This window comes from Danio aesculapii, chromosome 17, assembly GCF_903798145.1.
Source record: "Danio aesculapii chromosome 17, fDanAes4.1, whole genome shotgun sequence".
NCBI classification, from domain to species: domain Eukaryota; kingdom Metazoa; phylum Chordata; class Actinopteri; order Cypriniformes; family Danionidae; genus Danio; species Danio aesculapii.
The window spans coordinates 2010197-2025196 of NC_079451.1; the positions used below are offsets into that span (position 1 = coordinate 2010197).

General features: G+C 40.6%; 1 protein-coding gene across 1 annotated transcript in view; it reads right to left on the bottom strand.

The window, feature by feature from the left end:
* eipr1 (EARP complex and GARP complex interacting protein 1) overlaps window positions 1-15000 on the bottom strand; it is a 39845-nt gene that overhangs the window by 7570 nt on the left and 17275 nt on the right. Inside the window, exons 5-7 of the mRNA XM_056477388.1 lie at window positions 10732-10831; window positions 4482-4618; window positions 1047-1214 (exon numbers count right to left, since the gene is read on the bottom strand). Of these exons, the coding sequence (XP_056333363.1) occupies window positions 1047-1214; window positions 4482-4618; window positions 10732-10831 (405 nt within the window). The remainder of the gene's footprint in view (window positions 1-1046; window positions 1215-4481; window positions 4619-10731; window positions 10832-15000) is intronic.

Below are 15000 nucleotides of genomic sequence, written 5' to 3' on the forward strand. Positions count from 1 at the left end.
TTATTGCAGAGACGACTAATGTTTTTTAAAATCATTACAAGTTTAAATGTTGGAACGTTCGAAACGAATAGAGCATAGGGGGATAACTGGGAATAGAGCACAGCCAGGAACTATGCTTCTAACTACTGCTCCAGAGGTGTAGTTGCAAGCGCACAAGTTTGTGAATGTTTGTTGGAACGACGGAATTGGGAAACGCCAAATCAACAAACTAAATTTGTAACGACGGAACTTGCAACCTTAGTTGGAGTTTACACAGTATGACGTTTTGCCTTTACAGTTTGTTGCATACAAAAGTGGAGCTTCGTATGATTCGTATGACCACTGAAGACTGCTTTGACAATGTTCATGTTTCTGGTTCATTTTCAGGACTCTTGCTGTTTACGGTGGATGAGGGAGCTCTCTGATGCCATCTAAAATATATTCACTTGTGTTCTGAAGATGAACGAAGGTCTCAGGGGATTGAAATGACATTAGAGATAGTAATTAACGACATAATTGACATAATTGTTGGGTGAACTAACCCCTTAAGCCTTTAAAAGGAGTTCTGATAATGGTGTATTTACAGGTTTATGTGGATTGCAGGGACTTACGTTGTATAATGACATGGGTATGACTTAGCTGTACTCTATTAAGGTGGGTACCCTGTGTCCCTGTAATTCAAAATGCATAAAAATCATACTTAATGGGGTATTTGAAGTGCAAACCTTGCTACAGGTCTCCCCTGAGGGTTGGGTTTAGGGGTAGGGCCATATAAAAGTGTTTTTTTTACTGTATAAAATACATTATGCCTATGGACTGTCCCTGTAAACCAGGGGTCACCAATCTCGGTCCTAGAGGGCCAGTGTCCCTGCAGGGTTTAGCTCCAACTTGCCTCAACACACCTGCCTGGATGTTTCAAGTACACCTAGTAAGACCTTGATTAGCCTGTTCAAGTGTGTTTGATTAGGGTTGGAGCTAAAATCTGCAGGACACCGGCCCTCCAGGAATAAGTTTGGCGACCACTGCTGTAAACCATGTGAACAAGTGCTTGTGTGAGTGTGTCTAACCAGTGCGAGTGCTCCTCCAGACACTTGACCGGCTCGCTGATGTGACGCACGTCCCAGAACTTGACTTTACAGTCGTCTCCACAGCTGGCCAGGTAATACTGCTTGTTGGGGTTGAAGTCCAGGTCCCGCACGAGCTGCCCGTGAGCGTTCTCGATGCAGTAGATCTGACTGTGAACGGCAGAAACATCACATGAGGACGGTGCACTTCTCATCAATCAAGAGCAGAGCGTCTGGGTCTGAAGGTCAAACCTCTATCACGCACCATATAAATGTGTGACAAGCCATAAAGCAGAGGCTGCTCGCGTTCTCTCGGAAGGTGACAACTAGTGTGTGTGTGTGTGAGAGAGAGAGACTCAACACAGTCAAATCAAATCAAAGTTTATTTCTAGCATTTTCCCACCATTTTGTGCTTTAGCTCAAGATGCTAACCTTAAACCGGACACCACATGGCATGTCAAAAACACGATTTTCAACTGAAGTATCACAGTAACAGAGTTGACTAATATTTAATCTACTATTGGTGTCTCCTTCATCCTAACACATCATCTGTATAGACTCAACACAGTCCAGATGTATTGCTGCACCATCACGTCTGCGTTTTTCTTCTCCCATTAGCTGCTATCTTGCCACACACTCATTAGACAATTAGCATGCTAATTAAAAATCTCATTAGAACAGGAAGTGAAATATTTGATGTGGAGGAGTGTGTGGAGCTTCAATTAAGTGTCCATTCAAGTCGAGTTCTACGTAGTTTCTGGAGAGCCATGTTAAGTGTTTTTTATGGAGCGGAAATATTAATAGCAGAGGACATTAATATTTCATCTAGGGCTACAATTGACAACTACTTCGGCAATCAATTAATCTGATAGCTATATTGGTTATCGTGTCGTTATTATGACCATATATTACAGTGGCAACTATTCTGACCAAAAATAAATTGTGCTCAACTGAACTGTTTACTGAGTGTAAACACAGATACAGGGACACTGGAGTGTTTCAAAGCAGTGATTCATCAGCGGATCGCTCATATGTCAGCTTATAGACAAACCAGCTGATCGATGTGACTTTAAAATGCTCCAGTGTCCCTGTCTCTATGTTTACACTCAGTAAACAGCGGTGAGTTTGGTGAACTGATGACCTTCACGGCCAATCACAGTCATTTCTGTTGAGCACGTGAACACAATGGCAAATCAGCGCTGTTTAAGAACAAGCTCAACAGCGCTTAAATGTTAGCGGGAAATGGACGTTTTTAAAATTTCAGTATCGATTAGTACCGAATTCCAGTATTGTGCAACTCTAATATAGAGTTGAATTTTCAACATCTAAAGTCGACAGAGCAGAGCTCAACATCCCATAATGCAATTCACAACCATAAATAAATGGAAAACACTTGGAAAGCACAACAAATAATAATGATAACACTTTATTTTGATGATCCATTTGAGTATAAGTAGACTGTCTGTTTAATATCTGTTCATATATATCTGTTCAATATCCTTCAGCAGACATTAAACTGACTAGAAGAAACTTAGCAAGTACATGTCAACTAATATTAACCCTAACCCTAACAGTCTACTCATAATCTAATGAGAATTAGCTGGCATGTAGATGTAATGCAACTTAATTCAACAAACGAACCATCAAAATAATAGAGTGACCATATTTTTGTACAGTGTGGTTAAGGAGCAGGAATATGTTCGACCCAGCCAAGGAAACGAGGTTAGCAGAGTCCTTCACGCCTGTAAATGTGGAATTGGTATGGGATCAGGAAAGCCTGGGTGAGTTCACGACACGTAAAAATCGGACAGAGATTAGCTTGTGTTGATCCGCAAGCCCGTGGACGCAGCACAGGACAATCTGCGTCCACTTCCCAATGTCTCCTTCCCGGCTGCAGAAGTCATTACGAGGTGCCGTTCCACACTGTAGCTACTAAATGCGACGTGTCCGAGTGGATCGGCAGAAGCTTTTTGGGCTTTTCAACCCAACGTTCACCCAAAAAAAACAACCCTCTGTTTCCATGGAAACGTCATGCCGAAGCCAGACAGGCTGAATGAAGGCCTGACGTTTGCATCCGTCCAGCTGAAAACAGACTAAAAGCATGTGGATCCCAGCAGCTCCTACAGTTGAAGTCTAAACGACTAGCCCACCTTTTCTTTTTTAAATATTTCCCAAATGATGTTTAACAGCGCAAGGAATCGTTCACAGTATTTGCTATAATATTTTTGCTTATATGTTTTATCTCGGCTATGACGAAGACTGAGAAATGACCTTCAGCTTTGAATCAAAGGAATGAATTAAGTTTTAATATACAGTATACTCTCATTAAGAACATCATGCGTTTCACCATATTTCAGGGTATTTTGATGCATTAATAGCATCTGATCATCAACTGAACTACTTTAGTGATCTCTCTTTATTTCCATCTCTGCATTTCTCTGCGCGTGTGTGTATTTTTGTGCGCGTTTCATACGATCGTCATCTTCTGTCTTGATTTCTCCTCTCTGCTGTATCTCACCTCATCAGCTCTGACGTTATCCAGGGATCAATAACGCTGTGATTATTATTCCTCCAGCAGAGCTCGTGTGAACATTCATTTCTCTCACACACACACACATCTTCCAGAAGCATATCTGCTCACACACACACATACAGGTATGCACACACCTTCCAGAAGCTTCTCTGCTCACTTTATTTCTCTCTCTCACAGACACACACACACACACATGCACACATACAGGTGAACGCACACATAAATGCACACACACCTTCCAGAAACGTCGATGTCTGCATGCCTAAATGCAGCGAGTTGCTGCCATGTGATTGGCTGGTTAGAAATTTGCGGTCACAAATATTTGGGCAGGTGTACCTAATAAAGTGGCCGGCGAGAGTAAATATTTAAGTGCTAAAGCACTGTCAATGAAGATAATCAGTAAAATGCTAATAAAACGATTTCAGCAAGCAAACGGCTCAGATAACTAGCGGCTTGTGGGGGCCCTCTAGTGGCGGCAAGGCCCCAAGCAGCCACTTAGTTCGCTTATAGGGCTCAGCACACAGGACCGCAAACACATACACACATGCACACCTTCCAGAAGCTTCTCTGCTCGCTCTATTTCTCTCTCAGACACACACACGATCATGCACACATAAATGCACACACATACACACACCTTCCAGAAACTTCTCTGCTTGCTCTATTTCTCTCACACACATGCTAAGAAACTAGCACTGAATGCTAATGTGATGACGTTAGTCGATCTATGTGCTATAACATGCAAAACATGAAAGGAAGATTCAAAAAGCAGCTCATGTAAACACCTTAATCATATAGGTGTCTTATTCAGATTAAGGCAAATAATTAGATTACTGGCGTCCATGTAAACGTTGTCAGTGTGTGTGATATTACCAGCGGAGGCTCTCTGTCTGGAGATCTCTCACCTCATGCTGCGCAGGTCCCAGCCGCGGATGGCCGTGTCATTGGCGGTGGCCAGCTGTGTGCAGTTGTGATGTGGACTCCACTTGCCCGCAGTGAACTTCAGCTGTCCTTTACCCTCCAGGGTGGCGCTGCTCGAGATCTGAAGAGGAGAATCAATCCACACACACACACACACACCCACCCACACACATATCAATCAATGACAGCACATTCACTTATACTGCGACTTTAAGGCAAACGTTCAATGCTCTCTGTTACATGTCCATGTATTTAGTATTGATTTAATTCTGTACTTTGTCGCCCTCTAGTGTTGTTGATGTTTTGATTAAGTTGATTCCTCCGCACCTGCACACCATCGACCGCCGGCGATTTAAGAGCTCACGCTGCAGAACTTCAGTGACGGGGATTTGAGCGGCCGTCCAGACGCAGAGTTGTGCTCTATTCGTGTTCAGCCTTAGTTTATTGTGTTTTCTCCCCACACTTTGTTTATGTTTGGTTATTCAGTTAATAAAACCCCTAGACCGATCCGTTTGTGTATTACCTACTTTGATGTCGTGACCGTGGTCGTAACACTCTCCATCTGGAATAACCTTATGTTATCTTTTCCCCTTCACTTTCGTCAATTGGTGAAGTTTGTTCCGCGCCAGCAGTTTCAATTCACTAGAACATTGTAAAACGCTATAAAATAAAGATGAATTGAACTGTAGGATTTCTGGATCACTGTGAAGAAGCTTTAGAGAAAATTTACGACACATTGGCATCTTGAAGAGCTGTTTGCCTTAATAAGAAACAGCTAATGATACTGATGGTCTAATTGTGATTATCGGTTCTAGAAGTATCAGAATTGATTGTAACATACACACAGAAGACTGACACAAAGTGGAGCACTTGTATAAGACTGAAGGAGTTAATTCTGCAAAAGCAACCGACTTGATGTACGTTATCCCGCTTATTCCATTGCTACCTGCCACAAAACTTCAATATTAAACACAAAACATTGTTCTGAGCCATAATAGTTTACTAATTAAATGCAAGGCTGACTGAAGTGTTTACACTAACCTGTGCATTATTCAGACACAAGATGGCGCCAAACAGTCAAAAACACAAAGCTGACAGAAGTGAAAACAGCTGATGGAGTATACACTAACCTGTGCATTATTCAGACACAAGATGGCGCCAAACAGTCAAAAACACAAAGCTGACAGAAACTAAAACAGCTGATGGAGTATACACTAACCTGCACATTATTCAGACACAAGATGGCGCCAAACAATCAAAAACACAAGGCTGACAGTAATGAAAACAGCTGATGGAGTATACACTAACCTGCGCATTATTCAGACACAAGATGGCGCCAAACAGTCAAAAACAGAAAGCTGAGAGAAACTAAAACAGCTGATGGAGTATACACTAATCTGCGCATTATTTAGTCACAAGATGGCGCCAAACAGTCAAAAACACAAGGCTGACAGAAACAAAACAGGTTGAATGGAGAATACACTAACCTACATGTTATTCATTCAGAAGATAAGCTGGTGAAACAATGATGTGATTTGAAACAGGTGATGTTAACAGGTGATTGTAATTACAACTGAGCATCCAAGAAAGGTCTAGTTCAGGGGTCTCAAACTCGCGGCCCGTTGGGCCAATTACGGCCTGCTGGACGATAGTTTGTTGCCCCCGCCTTAATGTGAAAGTTTAATGTTAGTGCGGCCCGCAAGATTGATATGTATAGCACTTCACAGGTTTGTGTGTGGAGCTGAACGAACCCACCAATCACGCTGGGGTATATGGCTCTCGGGGGCGGGACATCGGCTGGACTTGAAGCAGATGTGTGTGTAAGTGTGTTTGTTGTACGGATAGGGGAGCTTTATGAGTGTGTTCACGAGTTCGTGTGTGTATGTGTGTGTAGTGCAAATGCAGGAGCTTTGTGTGTGTACATGTGTTGTGTGGATGAGGGAATTTTATGAGTGTGTGTACGCGTGTGTGTGTGTGTATGTGTGTGTGTGTTGTGTGGATGGGGGAACTTTATAAGTGTGTGTGTGTGTGTGTGTGTGTGTGTGTGTGTGTGTGTGTGTGTGTGTGTGTGTGTGTGTGTGTGTGTGCGTGCGTGCGTGCGTGCATGCCGGATCTTTATGAGTGAGTGTACATGTGTATGTGTGTTGCACAGATGGGGCAGATTCATGAGTGTGTGTGTGTGTGTGTGTGTGTGTGTATGTGTGTGTGTGTGTGTGTATGTGTGTGTTGTGTGGATGGGGGAGCTTCATGAGTGTGTGTACATGTGTTTGTGTGTGTACATGTGTGTGTTGTGTGGATGGGGAAACTAAATGAGTGTGTGTACATGTGTTTGTGTCTGTTTGTTTGTGTGTGTGTGTGTGCAGATGGGGAGCTTCATGAGTGTGTGTACATGTGTTTGTGTGTGTGTGTGTGTGTGTGTGTGTGTGTGTGCAGATGGGGAGCTTTATGAGTTTGCACATTTATTTGTGTTTGTGTGTTTTGTGCATATAGGGGAGCTTTGTGTATGTTTGTTTGTGTGTGTGTGTGTGTGTGTGTGTGTGCGTGTGTGTGTGTGTGTGTGTTATATGGATGGGGAGCTTTAGGAGCTTGTACATTTGTTTGTGTGTGCATGTGTGTGTGGATGGGGGAGCTTTTTGAGTGTGTGTACACGTGTGTGCGCGCGCATGTGTATGTATTTGTGTGTATGTGTATGTTGTATGGATGGGGGTAGATTTGCACGAGGCAGATTAGCATTCTTCACGCCGCCGCTGGAATCTCTCCGCGTCGAGAGCTTTGTGAACATCCTGGCTCTCCTCCCGCCCCTCGCTCCCCTCGCTCTGCTTTTAATGGCGCAGCGCTCAGCAGGCCCTGTCACTCCACATCACCTCCACTCCTTTTGCATGCATTAGTGGGACCTCGTCGAGTGGCGCAGTGTGATGTCAAACACAGGCCTTTTCTGCAGCCCCATCTATGTGTCGCTGTCTCAAATGTCCAGTTAAGGTTATGCTTACATGACCTGTGACCAGTGATGGGCAGTAGCGTCACTACAAGTGTTGACGCTGCTAGCTTATTTTTCAGCAGTATTTCAGCAGTATTTCTTAATCAAATAGCTTTTCAGTAGCGAAGGTATTTTTTAAGTCGTCAAGTAGCGCAGTCGCATCCACACAAGCTACATTTACAGGATCAATAAGTGACGGCATAAGTGACATTCACAGAGCTGCGGGGCCGGTGTCTAGCTGATGAAAGTAAATCAATATGATGGCGAGCATGATGATTTCTTCTTCTTGCTGTTTTACGTAGGGATGGCTGACCTGAAACTGACGTTTCAACACAGTGTCGAGATCCCGAAGTGCAAGTGTTTCAAAACACTGTACCAAAGCTTGATCCGAAACACCCAGGTCACGTGACTAAAGTGTTTCGAAACACCTGGTCACGTGACTGAAGTGTTTCGAAACACCTGGTCACGTGACTAAAGTGTTTCGAAACACCTGGTTACTTGACTAAAGTGTTTCGAAACACCTGGTCACGTGACTGAAGTGTTTCGAAACACCTGGTTACTTGACTGAAGTGTTTCGAAACACCTGGTCACTTGACTAAAGTGTTTCGAAACACCTGGTCACGTGACTAAAGTGTTTCGAAACACCTGGTCACGTGACTGAAGTGTTTCGAAACACCTGGTCACGTGACTAAAGTGTTTCGAAACACCTGGTCACTTGACTAAAGTGTTTCGAAACACCTGGTTACTTGACTAAAGTGTTTCGAAACACCTGGTCACTTGACTAAAGTGTTTCGAAACACCTGGTCACTTGACTAAAGTGTTTCGAAACACCTGGTCACTTGACTAAAGTGTTTCGAAACACCTGGTCACTTGACTAAAGTGTTTCGAAACACCTGGTCACTTGACTAAAGTGTTTTGAAACACCTGGTCACGTGACTGAAGTGTTTCGAAACACCTGGTCACGTGACTAAAGTGTTTCGAAACACCTGGTCACTTGACTAAAGTGTTTCGAAACACCTGGTCACGTGATTGAAGTGTTTCGAAACACCTGGTCACGTGATTGAAGTGTTTCGAAACACCTGGTCACGTGATTGAAGTGTTTCGAAACACCTGGTCACGTGACTGAAGTGTTTCGAAACACCTGGTCACTTGACTAAAGTGTTTCGAAACACCTGGTCACGTGACTGAAGTGTTTCGAAACACCTGGTCACGTGACTGAAGTGTTTCGAAACACCTGGTCACTTGACTAAAGTGTTTCGAAACACCTGGTCACGTGACTAAAGTGTTTCGAAATATCTGGTCACGTGACTAAAGCGATTCAAAGCATTGATCAGTTCATAAGAGAGATCACGTGACTAAAGCGATTCAAAGCATTGATCAGTTCATAAGCGTTTCGAGACCTGGAGAATCTGCATTTGACTGACAGGGTCAGTTGAAAATTTCTGTCTCGTATGGCCTAGTGGACCGTCCATGTGCGTGTTGTTACAGGCTTCAAATAACTTTGGGTTTGATTCCCGACTTGTACAAATACTCCAAAATCATGATTTTTTGTATTTTAATCATGTTACTGTTTATGGTGTAGTCTAGATAGGATACAGCTGCAGATACGCATTCAATTTAGAGCATCATTTTCGTAACTGTAAAACAATAATGAATATTTTTACAGTACTGTGATGGTTGGGTTTAGGGTTGGGGTAGACGTTCATAAATACAATAAATGGGAAATTTAATGAATAATAATAATAATTCTTGTAACTTCAGTCCACAACTGCATCTGATCTATCAACAGCACTGTTTTATGACCAAAACAAGATATATTTATTCACAAAGTGTTTATTCGGATGTCAGACCAATGTTGAAACAGAACGATGCACGAACAAAGAATCTCAAACTGATATATAAGCATTTCAAATTGGATTCGAACGCAAACAATCCCTGCATGGTCGTCAGGAATCATAACCACTTCTCTATATCACTTGAGGGTTCATTCCTACAAAGTTGGGGTTAATACTCAATCTGTTAATTGTTCTTTGCTGAAGCTGTTCCAGTGCAATACATAAAAAATGACCACTAGGTGTTACCGTAGAGTGGGGGTTTCGAAACGTTTTCGAAGCTTCGACACATTTGCTTCAACTGTTTCAGTGTTTCAATGAAGCTCGCTTTGCCCACCACTAGTTTTTACGGCGGTCGACAACAAACTTTTTTGGGTGCATTACTGCTACCTCTTGCTGTGGGTCGGTGATGTTGCCAACCAATTAGGCTAACAGGAGAAATTTGCTTGATGGAAAGATGACTGAGCAAGAGGAGTTATTTCTGAAGCAGGATTCCACCAGACCATACCTCCAGAAGTACATGTTTAGATGCAATAACGTTAATTCTGATGCCGTGCTCAAAAAATACTTTAGTAATTTTAGTTTACTGTAAAGACTAAAGTATACTATGGTAATTACTATTAGTTCATGATAGTTACTAATGATACTACATTATGTAGTGTAATTCATTAATGAAGAGTTATATATATATACTCTTCATTATATATACTCTTCATAAATATATATACAATCTAATGCTCAGTCCTAAATATTTCCCTTTACTATAACTGCTCAGGATACGGCCTGGTCCAGGATTATGGATACCTTGGCATCATCTCTTCACAGGTTTTGAATAACATCAATGGGGCAGCATAATCACTAGATGCTTCGGGATGAGTGTCTCCAGGTGGCCAAGGAGTAATTAATAACAGAATTTTCATTTTTTGGGTGAACTAACCCTTTAAAGTCTGCCTGAACTTTCTTTACACATCATATCCTCATAGCAAACTAACGGTAAGAGGGGCATGGTTAAGGATATCAATTTGCAGTTGCTGTGGAATCCTTCAGGTTGACATCAACAGAAGGACTGAACCAAAACTCCACAGGCAGAAGCAACTGGCCAAACTTTGATATAAGATTACTGAAACAAACACATTTTGTTCAGTCTATTAACAGGCGCAGATTAACAATTTACCTTAAGAATACCAATGTGAGCTAGTAAAACAAAGACTGTAATTTTTGATTTCACACAGACTTTAAAAGTATTTGAGGGAAGCGCACCTCTTTTAATAAGATTTATTCCTACATGTAACAAGTCATACAGCTACACACATTATGTCCTTTCAATGGTGTCTAATGGGAACTAAAAATTAATTTCACTCAACATGGTGACTTACAAGAGAAGAGCTGTGAAACACAGCAATTATAAAACCCCACGAATCTTACCGTGGCCTTGGCTGAGCTCTCCTGGAGATCCCACAGCAGCACGTGGTTTTCAGCCAGAGAAATCACACGTTTTCCATCACCCATGGGCTCCCATAACACACTGCAGGACACAGGACAGAGGACATTCACACGCATTAACCCATGCAGTTTTCATTGGCACAGTTAAAGTCAGAATTATTTTTTCTTTTTTAAATATTTCCCAAATGATGTTTAACAGAGCAAGGAATTTTTCACAGTATTTCCGATAATATTTTTTCTTCTGGAGAAAGTCTTATTTGTTTTATTTCGGTTCAAATAAAAGCAGTTTTTAATTTTATTAAAGCCATTTTAAGGTCAATATTATTAGCCCCCTTAAGCTATATATTGGATGGTCTACAGAACAACCACTGTTATACAACTTGTTACCTTTCCTAATTAACCTAGTTAAGCCTTTAAATGTCACTTTAAGCTGAATACTAGTATCTTGAAGAATATCTAGTCAAATATTGGCCCTCAAAACCTTTCCGATGCCACTTTGTGCCAACATCGTTACTTGAATTTGGATAATTCTACGTTGTTCGCTTGATTGCTATTGCTTGTTTGAGAAAGTTGTAAATCGTCGAAATGCAGTATTGAATTTACAAACAGTCGGCAAGCACCAACGAACAGATGTAACACACTGATCAAATGTAGTTTTTCAGTCACGCTTATGTAAGTCATATTCAACTCGTTCAGTCATTCATTTTTGATTTCCGTCTTCAACACATGATTTATTTACAACACATTTTTAAACATAATAGTTTAACTAACTTATTTGTAATATCTACTTTTTTATCTTCCCCATAGTGACAGTCAGTGCATAATATATTACTAGTTATTTTGCATTACTAGTTATTCAGACAAAGTCCCTTTAAGTGTTTTATAGTCTTTTATTCAGATTGAAGTATAATTCAAAGACTTAATCAGTTCACTACGAAAGTTGAAATAATTAGTCAAATTATTTTGTAACTGATTTGTTGTGTATATCAAAAATATACAGTAAATATTTCTTAGGGAGGTCATTAATACTGATTACTTTTATTAAAAACTGCTTTTATTCAAGAAATAAACAATAAGAAATACGAATTTTTATGACTCCAGAGTAATTATATTTTTAGAAAACACTGTGAAAATCATATTTTAAATGAATGGGAGGGTTACTTCAACAGTAGGCCTATCTGTTAAAGTTTATAGGTGCAACAATGTGCCTTGATGAACTTGAATGTTAGAAATGTGTTATCCTACCTACATCAGTACAAAGTTACTTGTCAAATAAATACAAGGAACATTATTTTGAGTTCAAGTAATTTAATTATCTTGATTATGAAGACTGCAGAGTGATGCATGAAAAAAAAATGACTTTGAATATTTTGTGATACATGTTCAAATAGTGTAAAAAAAGTACAAGTGGCCCCTACCCAGGGGCCGCATAATTTCATAATGCTAATCTTAAATTCATGCTAACCAACAAACGATCAAAGGAAATATATTCATGTAATTCAAGTATATAAAATATGAAGTGATGCTTACTTTAAACTTTAATTGTATTATTCTATTAAAATTATTTTTTAAAAGATTTTGTCAAATAAAATTTTTTCTAGAGTCATCCACCATAATTTTCTGGCTCAAAAGTATCGGTTCAGGCACGTTTTGGCACCGGTATCGTTTTAACAGTATCGATTTAGCACCGGTATCGAAATAACCCCAAACGATACCCAACTCTACTTTGCAATCAAGAAAGTTATTATAATGGACGTCAATGGGGCAAAAAACAGCCTCAGCGTAACGAAAGGGTGGTCAATTTTGTCCATTGTTGAGTGTATTGTTGAGTTTTTGAAAATGTTCTAAGCATTTTCCTGTAATATGTGTCAAAATAAGATTTGTCACCAGAAATCATCCCATTTGCTGAAACACAGAGAAAGCTGTGGACAAATTAAGACTCAAAATCACCCCAGAGAGAATGAACACATCCCCCAACAGCACACAAGTGTTAAGGTCATTTAGTTATGTAACTAAAGGTGTCTGCACACATTACAAAGCCATGGCTGCGGAAGAAGAGGACACAGGTACTTGACTGGCCTGTCTGCAGTCCTGACCTCTCTCCAATAGAGAATGTGTGGCGCATTTTGAAGAGGAAAAAAAATCATCAAGACCCCATACTGTTGCCCACCTTAAGACTTGTCTTCAAATGTTGTGAAAAGGAATGGCAACATTACAAAGTGGTAAACGCTTTCCTGTTCACACATTTATTTAAAGTGTTTCAAGAACCAAATTTGGATGTTTATTTAAAAAAAAACAATAAATAAATGATGGGGAACACATTAATTAAATTTATTGCATTGTCTGCAATGAAATACAAGTCAAAGTAAATTTAGAAACTACTACTTTTTTTTATTATTTGCGTTTTCCATTCTGTCCTAACTTTATCTGATTTGGGCTCATATTATTTGGGTCTTTTCAGTCCCTGAAGAGATTCCCAACACACCAATAAATACTTTCACTTTTACCATATCTCTCTGGTTTGGCCTATTCTTTATACAATCGTTTGGTTTCATGTATTTTATAGCTTCATACCTGTTATGGCTAAACACCTAGAGGTCAGAACATTGAGCTAAAGCGCATCATAGGAAAAGCAAATGCGAAGTAGAGGGCGGAGCATGTCAGACACTAGAGAGCATTTGATTGGTCAGAAGATTTGATCTGGTGATGTGAAAAAAATTGTTGATTCATTTAGGTGGAAGTGACAAACTGCAAGCTTTACATGTTAATATAAGGTTTACATCTTCTAAATGCTAATTCTGTCACTGTTTTTGGAGACCAATAGATTTTATAAGACTGAAATACTGAAGGTAACATCTAAGATATATATTTTTAATTTTACAGAACCTTTAAAGATGTAATCAATAATAAAGAAATGGATATTTCCTATGGATGCAAATGACGAAGATGGGATAAACTGTGATTATAATCTGTCTTTCTAAAGTATGAGAAATAAAATTAACCAATGGATTAACCAATGGGCATTATGGTCACAGGCCCAGGGACCCATGCGAACTTGGGGCCCCTGCAACAGGGGGAAAATAATGATTTTGGAACGTCTATTTAGGCTATGAATGGTTTAAAACTGTTTACATGTTAACTTGCTGCAGTAAACAAAGCCCGCAACGCTTATCCCGCCTTCAAGCTCTTCTTATTGGCCCACTGCGCTAGAACCAAACGCGAATGGATTGGTTAATATCAGCTGTCAATCACTCAGTTCAAATGACAAGAGAGCTGCAGCCGCGAAAACGTAAAGGTCTGGATACGAGAGAATGAATACAACACTGACAGATTTAGTTTTAGAAACCACCTAAAGTTACAAATAATGGCACTTTTCGAGGAGTGGATAAAGGACCTTCCAGTGGTTAAAATCCGCTATGAAAATGACTAAAGCATTCAACGCAAAGCCGGTGGGACGGAGTCTTCCGGTAACAGTGTTTGCCACGTCTACACATTTTAAGCATGAGATGTTTTATTTAATCCTTCATTTAATCATCACAATACTGTCAGTCATGCGACTGGCACCGCGTTCACCAAATAAGACCTTACCCCCAAATAAGACCTTACATGCGAACTTGGGGCCACTGTGACAGGGGAAAAAAATGCAGATTTTGGAAAGTCTATTTAGGCTAAGTGCAAATAGCGCACCTTGTTGGAATAAGCTAGTTAAGAGATTCACGCCCGTCACCGTTTGATTGACAGAGACAACATAACTAAAGAGCGCAGCCATCAGCAGTGTGAATGGCGTGGCTCGTAAAGCGCTTGCCAACACATTTGATGCGATCGATTATGAACACGGTTCGAATCCAGCGTCTGATGAACACGTTCTTCTTTTTTCCCCCACTACATATCAGATTTTGCTTACTCTTCATCACGAGGAAGACAAGTAGGAATCATTAATAAGTGTGTGTATTATAGAAGACTCATAGTACTGGATTGGAGAGGTGTTGCCAATGGAATGGCGGTGTGGTAAGAAGTAAATGGTAAATGACTCCCGTTTTGGTGTGAGGGAGAAGCAAGGTAAAGTAAACCCATGTGCAGCAAAAGCCTACAATAGAAAAGGCATGTGAGCATCGAACGTCACGGAGATTACTCCATCATTACTGCAAGTATTGACTGACCTACATAACACAGTGTGCTTGGGTTTCTTGGATTGATCCAGCAGCGGTGGCTCTGATAAGCCATCATACGGCCATTAGCCTGTCTGCGCAC